Source organism: Agelaius phoeniceus, chromosome 17 (genome assembly GCF_051311805.1).
Source record: "Agelaius phoeniceus isolate bAgePho1 chromosome 17, bAgePho1.hap1, whole genome shotgun sequence".
Lineage (NCBI taxonomy): Eukaryota > Metazoa > Chordata > Aves > Passeriformes > Icteridae > Agelaius > Agelaius phoeniceus.
The window spans coordinates 8,874,783-8,898,889 of NC_135281.1; the positions used below are offsets into that span (position 1 = coordinate 8,874,783).

Sequence of the window (24,107 nt, forward strand, 5' to 3'; positions counted from 1 at the left end):
TTCCTGACTCCATGTGTATGTTCATTGTTGGGGGTTTATGTGAACTCTTGTGGGGTTTGGCTTCAGAGCTGCTCCTTTGTCACGTTGGGAACAGGAGTAGGAGGGGTTGGGAATCCTCCACATGCCTGAAGCACAGAGGAGGAGTTGTGCATTCAAACAAAGCAAAGCTGTACATCTGAGGCACGTCAGGAATCTCTAAGGATGTGTAGGGAGGAGCAGGAGGAGGCAGCATCCTTGTAGTCTTGCTGGGAAAACATGTTCCACTGTTGGAAGGCAGGAGATGACAGAAATGAGGCTTTCAGGACTGGATGAAGGGATAAAACTTGGGTATATTTAAAAAAACAGCCTGAGGAGAGCTGAGCAGGAATAGTCACTGAGTTTGTCCTGTAGTAAAAGGACAATTGATGTAACCAGTAGTAGTTTCTGCAAAAGTTTTGAAATTTGCTGTTTTCTGCACTCCCCTCTCTGAATGTGCTCCCCCAATGCTTAACTTGGTCAAGAGCATAAGTTTTTTAAAAAAATAATGATAATTAGTACATGACTACACAGTGAGTTTGGGTTTTTTTCTGCTTACAGGGAAGTGTCTGGGTCCAGCCAAGCCCTTAATTCTTTGAACTTCTGTAGAGATATTTCTGGATGGAGTTTCAGAACTGTAAACATAGTTGTTGTCCTTTCTCCAGCCCTGAGGTTGCTCACCTGTTCTGCCAAATCTTGCACGAGCAACAGAGCTGGGCCTGGCTCCTGGGCCTGGTCATTTGCTCTCTTTCCTTTTTCAAATACAGCATCACCATTTCCCTGGCTCCCTGACCACCTTCCAACTCAGCAAGGCCTTCTCCTGCCCTGGTCAGTTCTACACACGCTTCAAATTACACAGAGTTCCAAAAAATACCCTGTGTCTGACCCCTTAAAACTAAGATGTGATTTCTTTAAACCAAAAAACCCAACTACCATTGCTTGGTCCTAGTTTTAAAATTCTCCTGCTGACACCACATACCCTAAATGTGTCTCTGTCCACTTCAGGCTGATATTTCAGACACACAGACTAAAAATAACAGACTTACTACCCGAACTGTCTTGCCTGCAGCTTTTTCAGAAGGCTGCCTGTCTCCTGGGAGCAGGAGGCAGCTCACAGTGCCACATCCCAGTGCAGGAGCTGCTCTTACATAAGCCATGTGGTGCATCCAGTCCGTGTCTCCATAATGTGATGGCAGGGTTATTTTTACAGTCTCATGGCAACAGGTTTTCTGCTCTGACATGTTTCCATAGTAGTAGCAGGAGGAGGATCAGGTGCTTGCCTGCCCTAAAAGCTTTGTTTTGCTGTGCAGAATGTGTTTAGCCCCTTTGCTTTCTTACATGGAACAGAACTAAGCTCTGCAGTGCAGAGGGCCAGCTGAGCAGCCAAGCATCCCTGTGTCAGCTAAAATACCTCATTCCAGCCCACTGCAGTTTCCAAACTGGGAAACTCTCAGAAGCAAGGGAGCCAATGCCTTGTGCTGAGCCAGTGGTGTCCAGAGGGAAGTGGAGCTGCTGCTGCCCGACACGAGGGGAGAGTGGACTTCTTCCATGAGGGCATCTCCCACCCCAAGCTTGGGATCAGCACCACACACTCTGCTGTGCAGCCAGATTCCTGAAAAGGTGCTTCATTTGTTTCTTCCTAGGGCACAGCAGCCACAATGAAAGCATCAACAGACAGGTTACACAGCACCTTCCTCTTCCTGCCTGTAGAGGTGAGGTGATGTTTCACTTTCAGGTGAAGCTCTGCTCATGTGTTGTTAGTTAGAATCCACAGCCAGAGATGATGCTGGACACACTGAGGTGTGCATGGCAAAAGGAACAGTGTGTGTCAGCTTCTCCAAGTATGGAGAATCCAAATACTGCTTCCCATCAGTAAAATACACAATTAGCTTCAGGAAAGTGCCCAATAAATAGTCACAGTGACTGCAGAGAGTCATTTTTGGAAAACATTTGGTCCTTTTGGTGTCCTAATTCTATAAGAGCTCACACACCCATTCTTGTCCCCCAGTGAAGATGTGCATTCCCCTCCTGTGCCAACAGCTTCAGGACCCAGCAGGACACCTGCTAGCACTGGATGAATTCTGCACCTAAATGTGAGCTTGCCATGATGTTCTCATTCACAGAACACCCAGATCTTCCCCTCTGCTGACAGGCCTGTCATTCCAGCCCAGGTCAAAGCCTCCACCATGCTGCTCCTTCCCTGTCAGCCTACAGCATCAAACTCATGGCCTGAAGTACCTGAGCAATGACAATACCCCAGCTGCAAGCAGGAATCAGCTCCCAGACAACAGGGACACAGCTGAACAGCTGAAAGCAGGGTACATCTCTCTGCTATTAATATCTGGGGTTGTGCAGTCAATGACAAAATGCTGCAGGACCAGCTGCTGGGAACAGAGTGCTCCAGCAGCAGCACGAGTAGGAGGCACAGTGCACAAGGACCTCTGACAGAGAGCTCTTGTGCAAGTCCTGGCTCCAACACGGGCTCCAGTCCCTTGGCAGCCCCATGCTGCCTTGTTTTCCCACTCTGAAGGGGCAACTTGCTTCCTTACTTTGCTCTGCTTCTGGATATTTGTCATTTAATCACAATGAAGGTTAGAGGATTATGATCAGTTGCCAAGAAAATCATGAAACCAGACCATCCATCCCAAACATTGTAATAAAACCCCTCAGAAAGTGATAAACATCTTCACCCCCCTGCTCTCCCTGTTCACAATGCAAAGTGAGTCTTTCAGAAGATGAACTTGAGTTCAGAGTCTCGCTGGCAGCTGGCAGTGAGGGAAGGTGAAGTGTTTACCTCCAGAACCCAGCTGAGGAGATATAACAGTAAATTAGGGAGAAACAGACAGTTTTGCCAATGGCTCATTAAGAAAAATGCCTGCCCACAAAATCATTACCCTGCTAGCAGGCAGGAGTGAGTGTGAAGCAATAGGAAATCCAACCCTAAATCTCTTTCCCATGTGCTGAGCCAAAGAACATTCTGAGCTTGTTGCAAAGTTTCTATTCCTGTTCTTGATGATACTAAAGAAAAAAAAAAATCCCTTTGGCTTCCAGAAAGAAAAGTGAAAAAAAAATTCATGCTGAAGCAGTAAGTGCTGAGGAAGATTCACAGAATGAGCATTAACCCTTTTTAATTGCAGATGTGGGTGTCTGCAGGGAACAGGTTCCTAGCAGAGTGTTCAGATATATCTCTGAGAGCCCAGCAGCACTGTGATTATGTGATCAAGGACTTTCATTCTAATTAATTTCTTTCCTGACTAACTGAAGTTACTTTGGCCCTTTACCTGCAGGCTGCCTTAGCAGTAATTTTGTTTGAGGCTGTGAACATAGTAGATTGTGCACATTAGAGCTATCCCAGACCAGAAATTAGCTTAATTTATTTGTTCATTTGAAATAAAACTGTCCCCAGTGGCACCATGTGAAATACTGGGCTGACAGGACACAGTGCTGTAACAAGTAATACCAGTGACCACATCTTGTTAGAAGGAAGAGTTAAATTAGAGACATTTCATAGGAGAGCACCATCAACATAAGTCACCTCTAAGGGAAATTGCCTTACCTATGCTTCTGCTTGCTCTTTACATGACTAAGACTGAAAGAATAATAATCATATTTTTGCTTGTCATTTCTGTAGCGCTATTTGCTGTTTCTGCTTCTCTCAACTCTTGTAATGACAAATCAGTTGCGTTCTCGGGTTCCTGCTGTTGCAATGCTTGGGTAGCGAATGTAGCAGATAAATTTCAGAGAATTTCAGCTGAATTTCATGATATTTTTCATTTAACTAGGGAGAAAACCCGTGTTAAAAAAACAAACAAACAAAACCAACAGAGTAAAATTTTGGTTTAAAAGGGCTTTTTGTTGTTAAGTACCCTCAGTTCCTGGCCTGCATCTCAGTCAGTGCACCATGTACCTGGTGATGTTCATTGCTGGCAGCCAAACCACTCTGGGGGGAAGTTTATCAGTGCTGATGGGGCAGTGCTGTTGTGGGACACATAAGCAGGAGAGATGATCATAACCCTCCATCTCTGGCAAGTGCTCTGATACTTGTGATTTGCTGGTACTTGGAGGGGAACATCTTCCAGAAATAGCCAAGTTGGCAGGGTTTCACAACAGGGCTAGAGATCAGACAGTTATATGGTGCTGCACCCAGCTGAAGTCTGAAACTCTGGTTAAAAGCAGCTATATCCTTCCAGGTGGCAGCTTCCTTCATGTAACCAGTTCACACAGCTGTAGATCTCACTTGCTGCACCACACCAGCTCACTCAGCCTGCAAACCCCTACCTGCAAGGTGTGAAAGCATCACAAGACACCCCTGTACCAGGGGTGACCTGGCACTATAATCCCTTGTCTGCTTAAGAACACATTCTTGGGTTTCAGGTCCTGATGGGTTGGGATATCACAGCCCAGGAGCTCAAAGTAGCATTTGTCACTGCTAATCCCCTTCTGATGAAAGTGCTTGTCCATATCCACAATGAGAACCTCCAATGAGCCCACACTTAGGAGTCAAGCACTGTCCAAATTGCTTGATCACCCACCTGCAGCCCCGAGACATCCAAACAATTACACAAAGTCATTCCCAACAGATGAGCACACATTTAGTCCACGTGATTTGTTTCCAATCATAATCTCCACAGCCCAGCAAGAATTCTGAGAGAAAGGCCAGAGATCAGAAGCTTGGGGCCACCAGCCACACTCAGCAGTAAATTCTCCAGGGTTAACTGCTATGCACCTACAGGAGAAAACAGTCCCCAGGTCTCCATCAGAAGTTCCCCAGCAGCAATTGACATCCTCTCTGCTATCAGGGTACTGCAAAAACTCTCCTTTCCCTACTGACAAGAGAGATTTATAGAAGGGAGCAGCCCTTAAAATGGGATGTTCAACACCATCCTCCATTATGCTCAAACACCATTCTCAGATTCATGAGGAATCTGACAACCTATTTTTTTCCTTCCATCCTCCCTCTCTCTCTCCCTCAGCTGCCACCTCTTGAGAGAGGCAGCTTAACAGTGACAGCTGTGTGCAGCAATGCCAGCCTTGCTGTCCCTCTGAGGCCTCAGAAGCAAAGGGCTAAGATACATCTACCTCTCAGGCGTGCACTAACCAGAACATTACTGAGTTTAAAGTAAAAAAGATCCACATTATAGATGCACAAAGTGGCATTAAAGCAGAAGGCTGGCCCAGCCTCATGCCTAAAGCTGCTACCAAGGAAATCACCTGGCTGTGTGTCAGGAGAAGAGGCAGCACAGTGAGGTAGCTGCAGCAGCACACGTGGCAGCTGCTAGGGTGAGGTCAGCTCACCTGCACCTGCCAGAGATGCCACAGCCAGCAGCAGGGAATAGCCTGCAGGCAGCATGTCCCCTCCCTGGCCAGGAGCAGTCAGGTGCAGGTTTTGTGCTGCCACGTTTGTGAGAGGAGCATCTGGGCTGAAATAAAGATCCAAAACAAACAGACACTGAGCAAGCAAATATGCAATTCTCACTCTGACAGTCCTCTGTGCCCCAGTGACAATTAATTATTTTCCCTGTCTGTCCCTAACTATTTTCCCAGTTTTCAGCCACCTGAGCTGAAATCCAACACTGCATGATGCTATCTGATCAAAAATAGTAAAAATCAGAAGTAATCAACAAAATAATGGAAAAGGAAAGAACAACTGCCCTGAGCTAGTGCTGTACCTTAAGGTGAGTCACTGGCACAAGTTGCCCAGAGAAGCTGTGAACACCTCCTTGGGAAAAAACAAAGTTTGCTAAGATAAATTGGCTGAGCCCTTCAATCTACTGTTTCCCAGATAACCCACTTCGACAAAGTGTTATTGCATCAGATAAGGGAAAAGGCAGATAAGCTGATCCTGCAGAGGTGGGCTAATGTTTGGTGTCATGCCAATTTCCTCCTTCCCTGTAAGGCACAGCTTCATGTGACAGTGTAAACTCCCCCCCTCAAGGAAGATATCGAGGCCTTTCCCCTAAAACTGAATGCATTTAACCCACAGAAGTCTTTGTTGTGTATGGGCTCCTAATAGGTGAAGACTGTGACCATCATGCAGACCACGGACAGTGAAACTGCACTGATCGAATCTCATTACTGGATACCTGGGTAGTGATATTTTTCCTCTCCCCTATCTTTTATTATTCTTCCTTTTTTTTCTTTCTCTTATGTTTTCACTTTTATATTTTTATAGAAAATAATCAAAACAGCTGTATGCTTCCTTTTCTTTTAAGTTGTTTTAAAACAAACCTGCCTCATATATGTACACTGGTCATTCAGTGTTGTTTCATTCTAATTCACCCCAAGGGATCTATTAACAAGAACCTCAGTTACCACTCAAAGGTGGGTGCTAACACCCATTCCTAGAAGTGCTCAAGGCCAGGTTGGATGGAATTTGGAGCAACCTGCTCTAGTGGAAGATGTCCCTGCCCATGGCAGGGGGCTTGGAACAAGATCTTCACATCACCATGGCTGCAAACCTTGGCACACCCTCCCCCAGGGGTAGGGTACTCTGCACCTGGTACTCTGGAAAGGCTTTTGATCATTTAGAGTGAGTGTGAACTCTGCTGAACTTTCACAGAGAGAACTGATGGATTTTTCTGTCTCCTAAACCATCAAATTGAGGTGGCATAACTTTTGGGAAGATGTGTTAATCAAATGAAAGCTATCAAACTCAATACAGCAGCAAATGTGACACATTGAAAATCAAATGGTTCTCTCCTGTGAATCACCCTGTCCTTACATTCTGGGAACCCAAGGAAGAAGAAAGGTTGCCAAAATTCAACCACTAACAGTAAAACCAGGAGTGACATTTCAGCTTTGTTCTGAGCTGATTTGTCAAACTGACATTTCCAGTGATCTGATGACACCAGTTTTCCAGTGAAAAAGGACTGGAGAGAGACAGGGTGACTGCAGCAGTGACGGGCTGGACAAGTCCTGCAGGTGATTGCAGGAGTTGGAAGTGACAGGGTTCATCTGATGCATCTAATGCCAAGCAGTAGAACTGCACACTCCTTTTCTTACCCTGCTGGAATCTTAGAAAATCCTGAGTTGAAAGGGACCTACAAGGATCTAAGTTCAACTCCTGGCCCTGTGCAGAATCACCCAAAGAATGTATAGTATAAATATATTATAAAATATGTGTACATTCTATCTATCTATCTATCTATCTATCTATCTATCTATCTATCTATCTATCTATCTATCTATCATAATAAAATCCAGTTGCTGCCTGTGTGTTAGATGTACCTGAGATTGGAAGTTAATATATAAATATGTGCACAAAGTGTAAGAAATCACATCCCAAAAGAAGTATCCATCTATTTGGGAATATCCATTGTAAATACCTTTATTGTTAGCCTGGAGAATGGTGAAGGAACATGGCAGGAGGGCAGCATGGGAGAACAGACCAAGCACTGGCAGAAGGAGAGCATGAAAAAAGAACAAGATGCCTGTTGGATATTCCCAAAGAAAAGACAGTCATTCTCACCTTCTTCAATCAATTATACATTTCAGTTTTCAGGAACATTCCTCCACCTTGTGACTTGCCAACCTACAGATGGGAGAGCAGACTTAGTGGCTTTAACGTTAGCATTTCCTGCAGTTTTCCAGAACTTCACTGCAGAAGACCTGCATAACCTGATTCATCAGCTGCTCGTGTGCAAGCATGTTTATTTAAGGTTATGGGGGCAGGGAGATTCAACAAAAACCCCCTCATGTTTGTGCTTGGAAGATTCCTGGAGGAAAGGCAGAGCAGGCAGCCTATGGGGAACTCCCACAGCACCAAATAAACAAACTCTGTCACACGCTTCCAGAAATACACGTAACGCAACATATGTTGTTGGGAATTTTAAGTCCCATTTTAAATTTGTGTATGTTACAGGAGAACTTAATTAAACAGGAAAGACAAAAAAGGTGTTGGGGAACTATGGCAAATGAGCAGAAAAACCCTGAAGACAGCCTAGCTGCACATTGCATAGAAGAGGGTGAGGAGGGGCCCAGATAAGGCCCCCAAGGAGCAGAGCTCCCACATTGCTGCCCAGGTCCAGCTCCCTCCAGCCCCAGGATGTGGCACTGGGCACATCCTGACCCACTGCTGCCTCTTGAGTGGGGGAATGGGCAACCCAGGACGTCACAACAGGGGGCTGCTCCAGAGCACAGAACAACAGAAGGAGCAACATGGAGTTTATTTTTACTTGCCTGCAAGTTTTGAGGTCAGCCACAATCTATTTAAGTTGTTGGTATAATTTCAGTAATCACAGGCTTTTCACATATCCTTATTTACTGTGTTCTGGTTATTTACCATGTTAATTGAGGTTGTGGGGCAGAAAATCAGCTTAATATAAGGGTTTTGTTGCCAATTAACACTTCCCATTTGTAGAGTTAGATAATCACTAGCTGCTATCCTCCTGGTTGTAATTCACGAGTTAGTTTGCATAATTACCTCCCAGTCACTTCTCACAAGGGTAAGACAAATCCTCCTGTCCCAGCCTCCTCACCAGACCTGCTGCACAAAACAGAGGGACTGCTCACTCGCAGGGGTGTGTTTTTAATTATGCTCCACACAACACTTAGGATGTTAAATGGCTTGAATCCTCTGGCACAGGCAAGGCATTTCTCAGTGTCCCATTATATTGTCAGAATTTCTAAGGGAAACACAATTTTTCCTCAATCCCCAGATCACTGGCTGAAGTGGAAGCTGCAGTGTTCAGCACAGCTCCAGGTTTGGGGGGACAAACATGGCTCAGAGCATAAGGCTGCCCTTCTCTACCTGCAGGACAGAGAGCAGTTCATGCCAACCAAATCCACCCCAGACTGGTAATGGATATTCCTTCCTGGAGGTGTTCAAGGCCAGATTGGGCTGGGCTTTCAGCAACCTGGTCTAGTGGAAATTGTCTCTGCCCATGGCAATGGGGTAGAATGAGATGAACTTTAAGATCCCCTCCATCCCAAACCAAACCATTCTGGGCTTCTGTGATAATGGAGCCTCCTGTAATCTCTTCACAGTCTCAGGATGGAATTCCACCCAGTAAGTTTACACCAGACTTGACATCTAACACAGTGGGATTTCTCTAAATCCAAACAGATGTTTTCACAGCTCCATCTTTGGGGGCTGCCCTAATGCTTGTTAACCAGAAGCCCAATTAGCCACCTGTCCTGCACACACCTCCACCTTCTTGCACACCTGCAGCTGAACTGAAAGATTTCAGAGCATGAACTCAGCCAGAACCCCTGGGAGCAGTCTGTTCCTCCACACAGAGCTCTGCACTTTATACCTTCACCACTGAGTTAACTTTGGTTCTACAAATAAACTGAGCTGACTTTTGGCTGCTGAAATAAACTCTTACACAAGAAGCAGTGTTTTGGTGGTACATGTTGATCAGAAACCTGGCCAGGAGCACTGCTCCATGTTACCTTTCTCTGCCCAATTCTTCCTGAGGGTTTCCTGCATATTTTCCTCTCCCTCTGAAGAACGAAGGCACCCATTCATCTCTCACTTTCCTTGGGAGAGCACACACTTACCAGTTTCATAACCCAAGTGATGCCAGGGTTCTTGCAAAATTCTTCCACAAACAAATAGTACTCTGAAGGCATTTTGAGGGTCTTCAGAATAAAGGCACGTTTTCTTGCTTCAGGCTTTCCTGCTTCCCTTTCTAACTGCTTCTGAAAGCTCTTCAGATCCTTTGCTAAGCAGCTGTTCTGACTCAGCTGGGTAGAAAGAAAAATACAAGATTTAGCATAACAAATGCTCCCACAGTATGACTTGCTTTAATTGCCCTTGAGAAGCTTCTGGGGATCAACTGCATCACATATTCTGAGAGGAAAAATAAATAAATGTGGATACCACTGATAGCTGATGGAAGAGGATCAATTTCAATTTTCTGTCTCTCTGCATGAACATTGGGGGCTAGGATAGAGCAAGTCTTACAGTCCATGTTCCACCATTTCTGCTGTAGCTTTCCTGCACAGCCAGCCAGCATCCCCCTTCCAGGGCAGGCAGCTGCCCACAGTGACCCTGCAGTAGCTCAGCCACAGCACTCCTGAACCACTGCTGGTCAACCCAGTGTTACAAACCACCCTCAACCTCCCTCCATAGAGTCACAGACTGGTTTGTGTTGGGAAGGTCCTTAAAAGCTCATCACATTCCATCCCTTTTCCATGGGCAGGCACACCTTCTACTAGAGCAGGCTGCTCAAATCCACATCTGGTGAGGGCTAAGGCTCCTTGGTGGGATCGCATCCTGCTCAGCCACTGTGCTGCAGGAGACGGTGCCCAGGAGGGGACAGGGCTGTCGGTGTTTGTACATTGGAATGGGCTACCCAGGAGATGCTGGAACCACCATCCCTGGAGATATTTAAGGAAAGACTAGGAATAGCACCCAGTGTCCTGGTCTGGTTGACAAGGTGGTGTTCAGTCCTAGGTTGGACTCCATGATCTCAGAAGTCTTTTCCAACCTAATTAATTCTATTATGCCTGTAGCATCCAAACTTGCCCATAGATACCAGCCATACTCCCCATACACGGTGGGAAGCTATCCTTGCCCTCGCCTGCACACAGAGCGTATGGGGCTTAACATGCTGCCCCGGGGACGTGCAGGAGTTGGGATACAGAACCAGGAGCCCACCGGGAACGCTCGGGGCCCCGCTCCGAGCCGGGCCGCGACCCCCGGCCCCCGCCCGGGCCTCTGAGGGCGCCGGAGCCCGCGCCCGTCCCCATGGCAACGGCGCGGCCGCGCGCCAGGGGGCGCTCTGGGCACCCGCACCCCGACACGGCCACCGCGGCCCCGGCCTGATCCCCGGCCTGTCCCGGCCCCGCGACCCCCGGGCTGACCCTCCCTGCGGGCCGCCGGCCACAGGCGCTGCTGGGAAACCCCTCAGCCCTGCTCCTCGCTGGCACTGCCCATCCTGCGGCCCTGCGAAGTCCCCAGGACATTCCTGCAGCTCCCCGGGCAGGGCAGGGATCCTGCGGCACCTGGCTGCAGGTGGGCACGGGCAGGGCAAGGCAGGGAGGGGTGTGGTGCAGGCAGGGGTGGGCGCAGTGCGAGCAGGGGTGGACGCGCTGCGGGCAGGGCAGGGATAGGTATGGTGCATGCAGGGGTGGGCATGGCGTGGGCAGGGGTGGGCATCCTGCCGGGCGCTTCGCCGCGTGGCCGCACAGACCTTCCTTGATGAAGCAGGACAAAGGTTTTGTTCTTCTCCCAACAGTGCAGCCTTGTGCGGCCGCGGGCAGCGGCGACAGGCAGCAGCCAGCGCGGCCCCGTGCTCCCACGCCACGGCGCAGGGGGGGAGTTTCTCCTCCTTTGTCTGCTCCCGGCCAGGCAGCAGCCGGTGCGCGGCAGCGCCGGAGCAGCCGGGGAAGGGCCTCGGCAGGAGCCGCGGAGGACGGCGGCCGCGGTGCCCTCTGCCCCGGCACAGCCACCGGCCCGGCCTGGCCGCGCTGGGAGCGAGCAGCGATCCCGGGGGAGCCAAGCTCTTCATGACGGAAACCCGACAAGGCAGCGGGGACGGCAGCTGCGCCCGGGGACGGGGAGGACGGCAGCATTGGGGACAAGGACACCCGCGTCCCGTCCCCACCCCCGGCGCCCGCCGTCGGCCATGGGGAACGGCATGAGCCAGGTAACGGGGAGCGCTGGGGCGGCTGCTCTGCAGCTCGGCCATGCCCGGGCGGCTCGTCCGGTGCCGGAGGTGGGAGACCCTTACCTGGCGGCTGCCTCTGCCGTGCCAAGCGGCGATTCACCTGCCGGCACCGCGTCCCGCACAGGGCTCGGCTCCTTGTTTGTTCGTTTGTTTGTTTGTTTGTTTGTTTATCTGCCGGCAGAGTAACACCGGAGGTGAAGCAGGCAGGGACACTGCGCTGGGACAGCTGACAGCTGCTCGGGGAGGTGGAGGGAAGGGGGTCACAGCGAGTTCTTTCATGGAAGGGGGGAACTTTTCCCAACACCTTTAATCCCAAGGAACCAGCACCAAGCACACGCTGTGAGCCCTGTATGACCCCCAGCCTGGTGGTGCTGCACCCCCTGCTCAGTGGGGCTGGGCTGTGCGTGGGGCTCGGCATCATGGGGCAGAGGGGATGGGCACTATTTTATTTATGTACTGCCCCGTTTTCTCCTCTGAGGAGCGGGTCAGCAGGGTGCTGGGGACAGGCACATGCTGTTTATTCATGGTTCAGTGTCCTGCCCTTGGGAGCTGCCCTTGCTAACTGGCGCTCTCCCACCCGCTCCTCTCAGTGCCGCAGCTGTGAGTTAAAGGCACCCTGTCGATAGGAAATTGATCTAAAATCGCAGGAATCACAAAAACAAACAAACAAACAAACAAACAAAAAAGCCTTCTTTAAGCTGTTCAATCGAGAGAAACATTTCCAAATGTGAGCAGTGAGACAAGTGTGAGTCCAGCTGTGCTGGTGAAAATCACCTCCACCTGCCCTGAGCACCAAATATTGCTGCAGGGAGAAACTGGCGGAGAACCGGCTGGATCCAGGATTGAACTCACTGCCCAGCCTGGGAGTGCAGGGAAATATAAAATAGCTCTGGCTGACAAGGTTTGCAAGGTGTCCTGCTTCTGCATCTGCAGTGCTGTTAACAGAGGCCTTGTCAAGTAATTATCTTTTCATCACAAGAAATGGAATTTCCCAGGAGAAATGAGCTGAAAGCATGGTGTCCAGAGCAATCTGTGCCTGAGCTGTGAGAAATGGGCTTCCTGCAGTGCAGAGTGAGGGGAGCACAGCTCAGGGCTGGGAGGGGGACAGCTACATCCCCTACAAGCTTCTCTGTGCCTGTTGCTTTCCCATCCCTCGAGCAGCACGGCTTCCACAGGTCATGGGTATAGTCCAAGGCTGTACAAAGGTGTATGCAACTTGCTGAGCTCAGGTTATAAGCCCCAGTGGAGGACTAATTGCTGATAAACAAGAGGAGCAATAAAAAAGCTGTGTCTGTCTCCCAGCACCCATGAGAGTGCAGTGCCAGGTGGTTGAAGGTGCCAGGGCTACATCCAGCCCCACATCCTGGATGCCAGGGCAGTGGCAGCCCTGGGAATGCCCAGGTCCAGCTGCCCCAGCACCGTTCCTGCCCTGGGGCTGGATGGTCATGTCAATGCCAGAACTTTGGCCCCTCCAGCCAAGGTCAGTGCATCCCAGTGTGGGTCCCAGCACAGTGGGTACCACAGCACAAGGTCACTGCTCACACTGCCACTTCCCCTTGTGTCCCACAGATCCTTCCTGGCCTCTACCTTGGGAACTTTGTTGGTGAGTGGAGCCCCACTGCTGCAGAGATGTTCTCCAGCTGGGAAGTGGGGCTTGCTTGAGCTGGTGTCTCCCTGCCTGCAAATGCTGCCTGACATCCTGCCTGCACCCACCACCTTGCCTGCACCCACTGCTCTTCCTGCAGCCACTGCTCTGCCTGCACCCATGGCCTGCTCTGCTCTGTCACCCAGTTTGGGTTGGCAGTAGTGGGAGTGAAGACACTGTGGGAAGGGCAAGGCAGAGACCCCTGCCTTTGCATGGTTTCCTTATTTAACAGCTGCCCTGAGCTCTTGGGATTCATGGGGGAGAGGAGCCAAGGAGGAAATATGGATCCCCTGCCAGGAGCAGAGGAGCTGGTGGTGCCACACGGGTGCAAGGGAGCAGGACTGGGGCACATCAGGGTACTGCTCCCCAGTTTTGCAGCTGTAGAAGAGGCCAAAGGGGGCTGCCCACCCCCAGGAGGGAATTTCCCAGAGGCAGAGTCACCCCTTCTCACACCAAGTCACTATTTTAAGGAATTTTCATTGTCAGGGGACAGTTAATGACCAAGTGTTGGCATCTGCCATGGCAAACCAGCATTTATAATGCTCCTGCCTCCCTGATGGCTCCTTTGCCAGCTTGATTCCTGCTCTAAGTGCTGCACAAGTTTAAAACCAGTGGTGTGAATTGCTAAGGAAATGTCACTGGAGTGGCAGCCCTGTTCTCCCTTTGCTCCTTGGAGCACTTTGGGTTGGGCTGGGGGGGCTGTGGCTTGCTGGGAGCAGAGGGACAAGGACACCCAGCTGCCATCAGGGGGGTTCCTGTGAGCAGCCTCTGCTCTGGGGCCCAGGCCTGATGCCATCCAAGCACTCCTCATCACTCTGCCAAGCAATCCTGGGTGACAAGATTCTAGGCCTGCAACATTAAGCTCACAGAGGCATCTCCTCCAAGTGGAAGCTTTTCCAGCCCTGGTAAGCCTTGATTCCAGTGTCACCAGTTGCTGTCACTGCCTGCTGAGGTGGATGGGAAGGTGGCAGGTGTGTGAGTCCCCATCTCCCTCCCCACACAGAGCAGCTTCCCTGCAGAGCATCTCCCTTGAGACTCACTCCTATTAAAATTCACATCATGCCGTTAGCACTTCCTGGGCTGGATCTCTGAGCCAAGGTTTTACAGCACGTGAAAGTTTAGAAACCCAGAAGAATGAGATGGGGAAATGTTTCCCCTCCTCTCTGGCTGCGCTTGCTGCATCTGCTGGTTGTGGCATGAAAGGGAGACACTTGGAAGCTGCTCAGCAAGACAAGCACGCTCCCTTCCCTGTGCAACAACTGCTGTGCTGGACTAGAGGCCAGGATCACATCCAGAATGCTGAAGCATTGGTGAGAGGCAGGGCACTGCCCCAAACAGCCAAGGACACCCCATTTCTGTCCATGCAGCTGCAGAGAGAACAGACCAGAGAGAGCAGCAAATCACTGCTCAGGTGTTTCTACAGAAAATCAGAGATTATATAAATTGCTGCAGCTTCACTTCCATAGTTCACAAGATAAAGCAGTTCTCTCAGGCTGCAGCAAGTCCCAGTGCTGTGTGTGTGTCTGATCAAGGAGGTGTGGGCAGGGCACGTCTCCTCCCAAAGTGGGGACAAGTACAGGCAGGAGGGACACTACCTGCTGACCCAGAGTGTTTCTGTGCAGGTGTGAATGGTTCAACCAGCATGAGCAGCAAGGAGGAGGGATCAGGGAGAGGCCTCTGCTTTGGGATCATGGGATTGGCATTCCAGGCTTCCATGTTTGCCCATGCCTGCACTGCTGCATGTGGGGGTGGAATGCAGTTGATCTGCTGGAGCAAGGCTCTGTGTGCTGGCTGGCTGTAGAAGTAGGGTGGGAGCACTGTGGGAAGAGAAGGGTAGGAAATGAATACATGTTGATGTCTGGTTTTATCCTTTAGATGCCAAAGACCTGGAGCAGCTAAGCAGGAACAAGATCACCCACATTGTTTCCATCCATGAATCCCCCCAGCCCTTGCTGAAGGTAGGGTCCTGCACCAGATGTCACCCTGCAGATTCCTTCAGCTCCTTCCATGCTGTATCTTCCTTCCCCCCCTGAGAATCCCATGGCAAATACACCTCTCCCTGGTCCCTGATCCCAGAGGGGCTGTCTTGTGACTATAACCCGACCTTGAATGCTGACAGGAAACAGTTTCCAGCTCTCCAGATTCCTCTTGTTTCCCATCCTCTCCCACCAGCTGCTGGTGGTCCCCTTGCTCTGCCCTTCACCCCAGGGCAAGTGTGGCCCCATCCCCATGCAGGGGGGTGCTGTGTGGGGAAAGCAGAACCCTGTAGGATGCTGTGGGTGAGGAGCAAAGGCGCTGCCAGCCCTGCTCTGACCATGTATGACACCCTGGCTGCAGTGCCTGAGCCTCTCCTCTTCCTATTCTGGCTTCCAGGACATTACCTACCTCCGCATCCCCCTGCCTGACACCCCTGAAGCCAACATGTGAGTACTCTGGGAACGGTGGGGACATGCAGGGAGGTGGGAGGGTGACCAGAGGTGAGGACTCACAGCTTCTCAAACCCTCCATGTGCTCCAGCTCCCTCCACCTCCTCAAGCACAACAACCCACAGGCTGGAGATGTGATGCCACAGGGCAGGGGAGCATCCCTGGACCCCAACAGCATCCCAGTTCAGTGACTGCTGTGAGGGTGTGAGCCCTGGGGTGAGGTGAGGGGCAGCCACTCCACAGCACCCATGGAGAGGGGCAGCAAGCATCCCCCCAGGAAGTGTCTGGAGAGGGGAGAGCACATAAAGGGTATGGAGCCAGCCAAGGGCACAGGCGTGGCTGGAGATTCAAGCAGCCAGGCGTCCCATTGCCCCAGCATGAGTCACACAAGTCACAGGGCAGCCCCGTGCATCCCCAGCACAGTGTCCCCTTCTGTGTCCCCAGCACAGAATGAGCTGGCAAATCCACCTTTCCTTGGGAATAAACAGCACTGAGCTGTTCAGGTCTCAGCAGTGGCTGGCAGATCCCCTAAAACAACTCAAACATACAGGGCTGTTCTGCCTGCAGCTAAAAATGCTGTTCCGCCCCTGAAGTTCTCATTCTGTCTGGTTTATTTTTCCTGCTAGCAAGAGGCACTTCAAGGAATGCATCAGTTTTATCCATCAGTGTCGCCTGCATGGAGGGAACTGCCTCGTCCACTGGTAATGCTTCCCCTGTGCCTGCTGCTGTGTCCCCCCAGCTCAGCAGATACAGTCCCCAGCCCCTCACTTCAGATCAGAGCCAGCCTATGCCAGAGGGCTCTGTGCCAGTGGACCCACCCAGGATCCACCCTTGGCTGTGGCTTGTGACTCAAACCCAGCAGGATCCAGGCAAGTCCTGGAGCCGGGGCAGCTTTTTGCTGCAGCTGAGTGCATGGGATGAGCAGGGTTTGGGGCAGGCAGCCAGGCAGTGGCTGCTGCTCCCATTCCCTGTAGAGGAGTGGGTATTTATAGGCACTGATGGCCAGGACCTTGGAAGGTCTCAGGCCTCCGGGAGAGCAAATCCTTGGAGAAGAAGAACTGAAATATCTGAGGCACAGGGGTGGAGGAAGAGGCAAGCATGGGGTCAGGGTGTGCCACTAACACCAGCTCTTCTGCACTTTCCCTTGCCAGCCTGGCTGGCATCTCCCGCAGCACCACCGTGGTGGTTGCCTACGTGATGGTTGTGACGGAGCTGAGCTGCCAGGAGGTGCTGGATGCCATCCGAACCATCCGGCCCGTGGCCAACCCCAACCCCGGCTTCAGGCAGCAGCTGGCTGAGTTCAGCGGCAGCGCAGCCCGCAAGGTGGGAGCCGCCTCTGCCACCCGTGCCCTGCTCCATGGCTGAGCCTGCCATGGGCCTCAGAGCAAGGACAAGTCCTGAGGGGACTCCGTTTCTTCCCTGCTCCCCTTGCTGGCAGGCTTGGACCTGCCCTTGTAAACCAGCACTAAATTTTACTTCTCGCTCCTTCCCCAGGTCCGCAGGCACCTGAAGCAGAAGTATGGGATGTCCCCTTTCAATGATGAGGAAGAAATAAAGGCCTTGTTGCCAGTAGGGAGAGAAGGAACGTCCAGGACAGAGGGAGCTGTGCAAGGACTGGTCCCAAGAGCCAGAGACATGAGGAGCACAAGCCCCTTCCTGCTGCGGGTGAAGAGGACGTTCTCCTGCATCCCGGCTTGTCTGAAGTGACCCAAGCCAGGGGAGGGCAGTGAGCATCACCCAACAGCCTGGGAGAGATGAAGGAGATGCAACACAGTGGGACAGAGAGCACTGGGCAGGAACCTGCACAAAGCCCAGCTCCTTCTTCTCTTCTGGGGTGGGAATGTGCCACCCTCTCTCTGGGCAGGTTTTATGGACGCTGTTGGGCTTTGCAGCACATGCTGGGCTCATCTTCACATCCAGTGTGCTGGGGACACAGATCCTTGTCCCTGGGTCACTGCAGGCTCCTGCTTGGGGCAGAACACAGAGGGGGTCTCTTCTGCCACAGGCCGGTGCCCAGGTGTTGCCAGCAACAGCTTTAGCACTTGGGTACCCACTGCATGGCCTCAGGGTGCACAGGAGAGCCGGTGCTCCCCTCAGAGCAGTTTTCCCACCAGCAGCACAAGCTCCCAGCATCCAGGTGGCTGCAGAGCAGGGACACACCAGTGTGCCAGCAGGTAATGCCACCACACAGGCTTCCAGGCAAGGGTCCAGCTCCAGACTGGCCAAGCACAAGCCCTGAGCAAGCACTGTAGCTTTAGGAATCCATTGCACCCCATTCCCACCTATCCCAGGGCACAATCTGTAACAGGTGGGAGCCAAGCATTTAACCTGGCCAGACCTCACTAGAGCAGAGCCTTAAGCCATTTTGCTTAAAGACTTTATATGTTCCCCAGTAATAAATACCCTTCTCTGTGGTCTGACTCTCCTGTGATGGCCAGGTTGAAACGGGGATGCCAAGGGGGAAGGTCCCAGCATGGGACCAGTCTGGAGCTGCTGCTGGACACTCTCTGAAGTGGACTGGGGACACTGGCATGCTGGGACAGGGCTCACCCTGCTGCCTTGTGAGAAGGTGACAAGGGAAGCCAGAAATGTGAGTGCCAGGGTGCAGGGCTCTCGGGAAAAGCTCTGCTCCAGGAGAGGTTGGGAGCAGCAGGTGGGAGCTCACCTGGAGCCTGTTTCACTTTAGCCTCTCCACTCATGTGATCCAGGAGCACGAGGTCCAGGACTCTGCAGGCTCCTCCAGCTGCTGGGAGCACTGGGAGCCTGGCACCAGCTGAGTATCACAGGCCCCAGACCTGTCCCATTTACACCTTTTCCTGGAGCAGAGTCCCAGGTGGGAAAAAATTCGGAGGATGCCCAGCTGGGTCATCAGCATTGTCCCTGTTGGGACTCACAGCATGTTTCTGGGGTCTCCCTCATCCCTGCCCCTCTTCTTCTAGGGAGAAGGGATCCCCCAGGAGACAGAGCTTCAAGGTTCCTTCCTGCTGCCAGCATCTGCCTGCTGGGCTGGGTGCTGCCTTGGGGTGACCCAGGCAGACTGGGAGTTCACCCTCTCTGGGTGGATACAGAGTGAACTGAATAACCAGGGGTTCATCATCCTTCACTGCTCCTGCACCATCTGCCATGGGATCCCACTCTCCTTCCAGTTCCTTCCAGGTTCCTCTACCCTCCCTTGGCCCCAGGCCAGGCTCTCCAGCACCCTTTGGCCTCCTCAGCACCCAGCAGGGTGGAAGCCCTGCAGCCCAGGATCACCCATCTGGGATGGATGTATGCCCCATGCACAGCTGCACCCTCTCACACTGGGACACCTTATGCCAAGGTGTTTGCAAAGATTCCCCTGTTCCCACTGTAAATCACCCAGAGCTCTCCAGCTCAGCTCCACAGCACAGCAGAATGTATTTATTTTGGCAGATCTGGCTTACACAGTTTGGAAAAACCCGGGCAAGGGCAGGGTTAGCTACGAGTTAATGTTTGACTGCCTCTTGAAGCTCATTTTGGCATGAAAAGTTTAAGGGTTAAGCAGCTTCACCTTCCTCGGGAAGGGAGAAGCCGGGTGAGGAATACAGTGGGGAATGTGGCTGCTGAGCGTCCTCGCTGATGCCCGGGTAATTGGATCCCCCGGGTCCTGCGTCAGCGGGCGGCTGCCACAGCGCATGAAATCCCCGGCCGATAACACTGATCCCGGCGGGCCGGGCTGACAAACGAGCCGGCGGCTGCGATTATCTGCCGGCCTTGGATGTAATCAGTGAAGCCACTGGGAGGCCGTGAGTGACTCCTTGCCGCAGCACAGCTTCCCAAGGCAGAAGGGGCAGATGTGGATTCTCTGTCCTTCAGTTCCCAGGCCCTTTTCCCAGAACGTGGCCCCACAGCTCGCCCGGAGGGAGGGCACAGGTGGTGCCTGGGCTTCACTTTGCAACAAAGGGGTCGCGGGCAGGCTCAATAAGGAGAGAAAACCCTGCCAGTGGGGCTCGCTCGCACACCCCATGTGGCCCCATGTGCCCTCTGTGCCACGTGGCTGTGCCCTGTCCTCACATCCTCTGGGAAAGCCCAGGACTGGGCTCTCTGCCACTGATTATTCATTTGGAGACTTTGCAGCCCCAGTAGCTCTCAGGAACTTCGCTCCTCCTCTCGGCCGGAGGTGACTTTTTCTGACTCAGAGCAGGAATGGAGACCTGGGTGACTGCAAAAGGAGACTTGGGGGGCAGCAGCTGGGCAGAAGAGCAGGGTTTCCCTGCACAGCGACATGAAACTCTGCAGCAGTGATAGGGGAACCAACACCAATGTCACCTCAGGGTGGCTCAGTGATTCAGCCCGTGCCCTGCTGGGGGCCAATGGGAGCTGGTGCAGGATGTGTCCCACCCCGGTCCCGGCAGCGCTTGGCACAGCTCAACCACCCTTCCCACCCGTTTCCCGTTCGACTGAGCATTCAGAGCCCCACGAGGCAGACGTGAGCGTTAGAGCAGAGGAGAGATTTGAGAGATGGGGACATGTGACTGTTCACACCACCCTGGAAACCCCGTGCTCTTCCCGCAGCTCCCTGCAGCTCCCCACACGCATGGAGTGAGCAGCTGGGCTCATGGGAGGACGCAGCCCCTGGAGCTGGGATGTGTCCGGCTGGGTCCCCAACGCAGGAAGCAAAGGGAGTAGGGTCCCTTGTCCCCTTCGGGGAGCGTGTGGGAGACCTGACAGTTTTAGGGGAAGCATCTGGGAGGGCTGCAGGAGAGTTCCGTGTGCCTTCTGGTGCCTTATCCCCTCTCCCGTGGATGCAATGTGCCTGCCCCCCTCCCGCGAGTGCAGGGTGGGTGTGTTAAGAAATACACCTAGGGCAGGTATCTCGGTATGTAAATTACCAGTGCGAGCTGCACATTGTGTTCTGAACGGCAGGAAGAGGCTGGAGCCCCGGGCAAGTGCCGGGAATGGGCGCCCACCCTTTGCCTAACAAAGGGCACTTCCCGGGGTGGGGGTCAACCACCCAGAGCCTCTGCAGGAGCCAGTGAACAACGGGAAGAGGCTAAAATCACCACTGGTGTACATGGGTGCACACATTGTGAGGATCTGAAACCTCGGGGATGCCTTTTTTGGGGGTCCCTCCCGGAGACACCAGCCCCAGCTCTTCCCATTGCTGTAACCGTCAATTACGACATCCCTTGTTCCTGAACGCGGATATCTGACGCTGCTGCACGGGGAAAAGTGGAGCAGAGAAAAAAAAAAAATTAAGAACCGTCCCCCCGTCCTTGGGGCAAGCAGAACCTGAGGCGTGCGCCAGGAAAGGGAAAGTGAAAGCCGGAGCCGCTTTCGGTTTCGCCGCCGGGCCGCGATGGCGGAGCCGGGGGCGCCCATGCGGCTGAAGGAGTGGCTGATCGCGCAGATCGACAGCGGCCGGTACCCGGGGCTGCGCTGGGAGAACCGGCAGAAAACGCTCTTCCGCATCCCCTGGAAGCACGCGGCCAAGCAGGACTACCGGCAGCAGGAGGATGCTGCGCTCTTCAAGGTACCTCGGGCTCCCCGCGGTCCCCACCCGGCCCTGGGAATGGCCCCCGGGCTCCGTGTGCGCTCCCGGGGCTCCCCATTGCCCAGGGCTCCCCGGTGCCCAGCTCCGTGCGCACCCCGGCACCGCTCACCCTGCTCACCTGTGCAGCCGAGCTCCATGCGCACCTCCAGGGCTCTCCATTACCTGGCTCTGTGCGCAGCGCTGGGATGTGGCTCCATGCACAGCCCTGGCACACACCGCCCAGCTCCGTGCACGCTCCCGGCGCTGCCGGTGTGCTCCCCCGGCACCCCGCAGCACCCAGCTCCCCGCAGTCCCCCAGGACACACGGCCCCGGCTCCCCCACCCCGGTGGACCCCCTTGGACAGCCGAGCCGCGGGTCAGGTTGTGGCACCCCCCCACAGCACAGGGCACCCTCTGTCCCTCTGCCCCTCAGGCTTGGGCCATCTACAAGGGGAAGTACCACGAAGGGACGGACAAGGCCGACCCCTCCACCTGGAAGACGCGGCTGCGCTGCGCCCTCAACAAGAGCACCGACTTCCAGGAGGTGCCCGAGCGGAGCCAGCTGGACATCTCCGAGCCTTACAAGGTGTACCAGATCGTGACTGACAGAGCCTGTGATGCAGGTACGTCCCTGCCGTCCCTCGTCCTGTGCCTGTTGTGGGGTTGATACCTGAACATACCTGAACCATGCCTGCACAAGCCCCGTGCCCCACAGACATTACCCTTCCTCCCCACTCCTTTGACAGCCAGCTGTCTTCCCTGGGGCTGTTCCTGCCGTTTGCCAGGGGTTCACCCATTCTTTCTTACTCTCTGCAGAGGACAGTGACACACAGTCCCCAGGCAGTGAGGACCAGCAGGTGAGCCTGCCCTGTGCCATCCAGGCAGGGGAGAAGGTGGGACCCTCAAATCCCCCCCTCACCCATCAGCTGCTCCCCCGCTTGCACACTGCCTGCATTTGTCCCACGGGGCTTCAGAGAGGGCCCCCTGTGCCCCGCACTGCCAGACCCAGGCAGGGGATCTGCTGGCTTATGGGGTCCATGGTAGAGGAAGGAGCTGCCTCAGGATCCCCCACTGCCAGCTCAGCCCTCACCAAAGCTGCTCCTACCCCCAGGGCAGCACTGCAGGGAGTCCGAAGAAGGAGGAAAGCCAGAAGGACATGCTGGAGCGTGCCCATGTCTCTCCACAGCCCTGGCTCTCTGGCCACCCCACCGAGCGAGGTGAGGAGGGTCCCTCTTGGTGGGATGGGGCTGGGGGCAGGGAGTGCTCACTTCTGCCAGGATCCTGCTGTCCTGTTGCTCATGCAGGGAACACCTGTGGGGATTGAGGTAGGGGCTGAGGGCTCCCATCAAAGCCATTCCCTTAGGGGATATGATGAGGCCCAATAATGAGCAAACACAGTGAAAGTGTGGGCCCAGGGGCTTGGGCCAGGAGAGTGCCTGGGAGCCCTTGGGGTAACTGTCCATGTCCTTTTACCACCTCATCTCTGCCCTGGTCCAGGGTGCCTTGTGAGGGGAGTCTTCTATGGCTGGAGCCCAACCCATGGCCAGCTTCTTCCCGGACCCCAGTCCTACCTCCCTGTGGAGGATGTCAACAATTCAGGTAGGAGCCATGCTGCAGGCAATGCCCTGGGTGGCCCCACCAGCCCAGATTGCCCATGAAGTGACCCTCCCTTTGCCCCAGACTGCTGGCTGCACATCCGCCTGTACTACTGCGATGTGCTGGTGAAGGAGGTGACCACGCGCACAGCCGAGGGCTGCCGCATCACCACCAGCGCCGTGCCGGCCGACAGCGAGCGCCTCTACGGCCCCTCCTGCATGGAGCAGATCCAGTTCCCCCCACCGCAGGTGCTCAGCGGCCACGGCCGTGTGGCCTGCATGACCAACGTGCTGGAGAGGCTCTTGCCCCACCTGGAGCGCGGGGTGCTGCTGTGGGTGGCACCTGAGGGCGTCTTCATGAAGCGCCAGTGCCAGGGCAGGGTGTACTGGAACGGGCCCCTGGCCCCACACAAGAACTGGCCCAACAAGCTGGAGAGGGAGAGGACTTACAAGCTGCTGGACACGCAGCAGTACATCCAGCGTAAGTCCCTGGGACACCCCGATGCCCTGGGGAGAGGGGCAGGTCCTGCCCTGCTGTGGCTGATGGGGGCTGTCAGGACCCCGTGTCCCCTGACAGGGTTGGTGTCTTGCAGAGGTGCGGGAGTACCTGAGCAATGGGCAGCTCCTGCCTCAGTACCAGATCTACCTGTGCTTCGGGGAGGAATACCCCACCAGAGCTGGGCACCCCTTCCAGAAGCTCATCATGGCTCACGTGAGTTCCCACTGGGGCTGGTGACCCCTGAGCCAGGCACAGGGACCATTGCAAGGCAGGGACACAGACCTGTGCCCATCCTCTGTCGTTCTGTGCCTCCACAGGTGGAGCCGGTGTTTGCTCGAGAGCTCTTCCATCACGCCCAGCGCTTGAGGCCAACCCTGCTCTGCAATTCTCCCCAGCCCTGTGCCCCTGGCACCTCCAGCCACGTTCTCCATGTCCTCAAACAGCTCTGCCAGCCCTGAACTGGGTGGGAGAGGAGAGCCCAGTTGCCATAAAGTCTCAGAGAGGGAGGCTCTGAGCCCCATGGCTCCATTCCAGCTGCGTGTCCCAAGGCAGAGTGCTCAGGGTGCTCAGTGTGCGGGACCAGACAAGGACAGACGTTAGCTGGGTGGGCAGGTGCTGCTGCCCCTGTGATTGCTGTATTTATTCCCCAGGAGTCTCTCAGGTGGGGTTTGTTGTGTGCCTATTCAGCAAGCCAGGGCAGACCTGGCTCTGTCCTTGCACCTTGCGCTGCCAGGACTCGCTGTTGCAAACCTTAGAAATAAAGGTTGTGTTTTCTTATGGGTATTGGGGGCTGGCTCTGGGGTGGGGGTGCTGATCCAAGC

The 24,107-nt window shown here is 53.8% G+C and overlaps 1 protein-coding gene across 1 annotated transcript; it reads left to right on the forward strand.

Annotated features, from left to right (window-relative positions):
* Positions 1-11,095: 11,095 nt before the first annotated feature.
* Positions 11,096-24,063, forward strand: DUSP15 (dual specificity phosphatase 15). The gene is made up of 16 exons (XM_077187538.1): positions 11,096-11,609; positions 13,200-13,233; positions 15,151-15,233; positions 15,649-15,698; positions 16,328-16,402; positions 16,853-17,024; positions 17,196-17,404; positions 20,646-20,737; positions 20,957-21,192; positions 21,626-21,815; positions 22,009-22,085; positions 22,304-22,409; positions 22,690-22,791; positions 22,873-23,268; positions 23,381-23,499; positions 23,604-24,063. Exons 1-16 carry the CDS (start codon positions 11,589-11,591, stop codon positions 23,742-23,744), a joined length of 2,103 nt encoding a protein of 700 aa, XP_077043653.1. The 5' UTR covers positions 11,096-11,588; the 3' UTR covers positions 23,745-24,063.
* Positions 24,064-24,107: the final 44 nt, after the last annotated feature.

What these genes read in the sequence shown, in the direction of transcription:
- DUSP15 (XM_077187538.1), top strand. Translation starts at nt 11,589, where the DNA reads ATGGGGAACGGCATGAGCCAG. An exon ending in GGGAACTGCCTCGTCCACTG is followed by an intron (nt 16,403 to 16,852) that starts GTAATGCTTCCC and finishes TTCCCTTGCCAG; the next exon opens with CCTGGCTGGCATCTCCCGCA. An exon ending in GCGGCAGCGCAGCCCGCAAG is followed by an intron (nt 17,025 to 17,195) that starts GTGGGAGCCGCC and finishes CTCCTTCCCCAG; the next exon opens with GTCCGCAGGCACCTGAAGCA.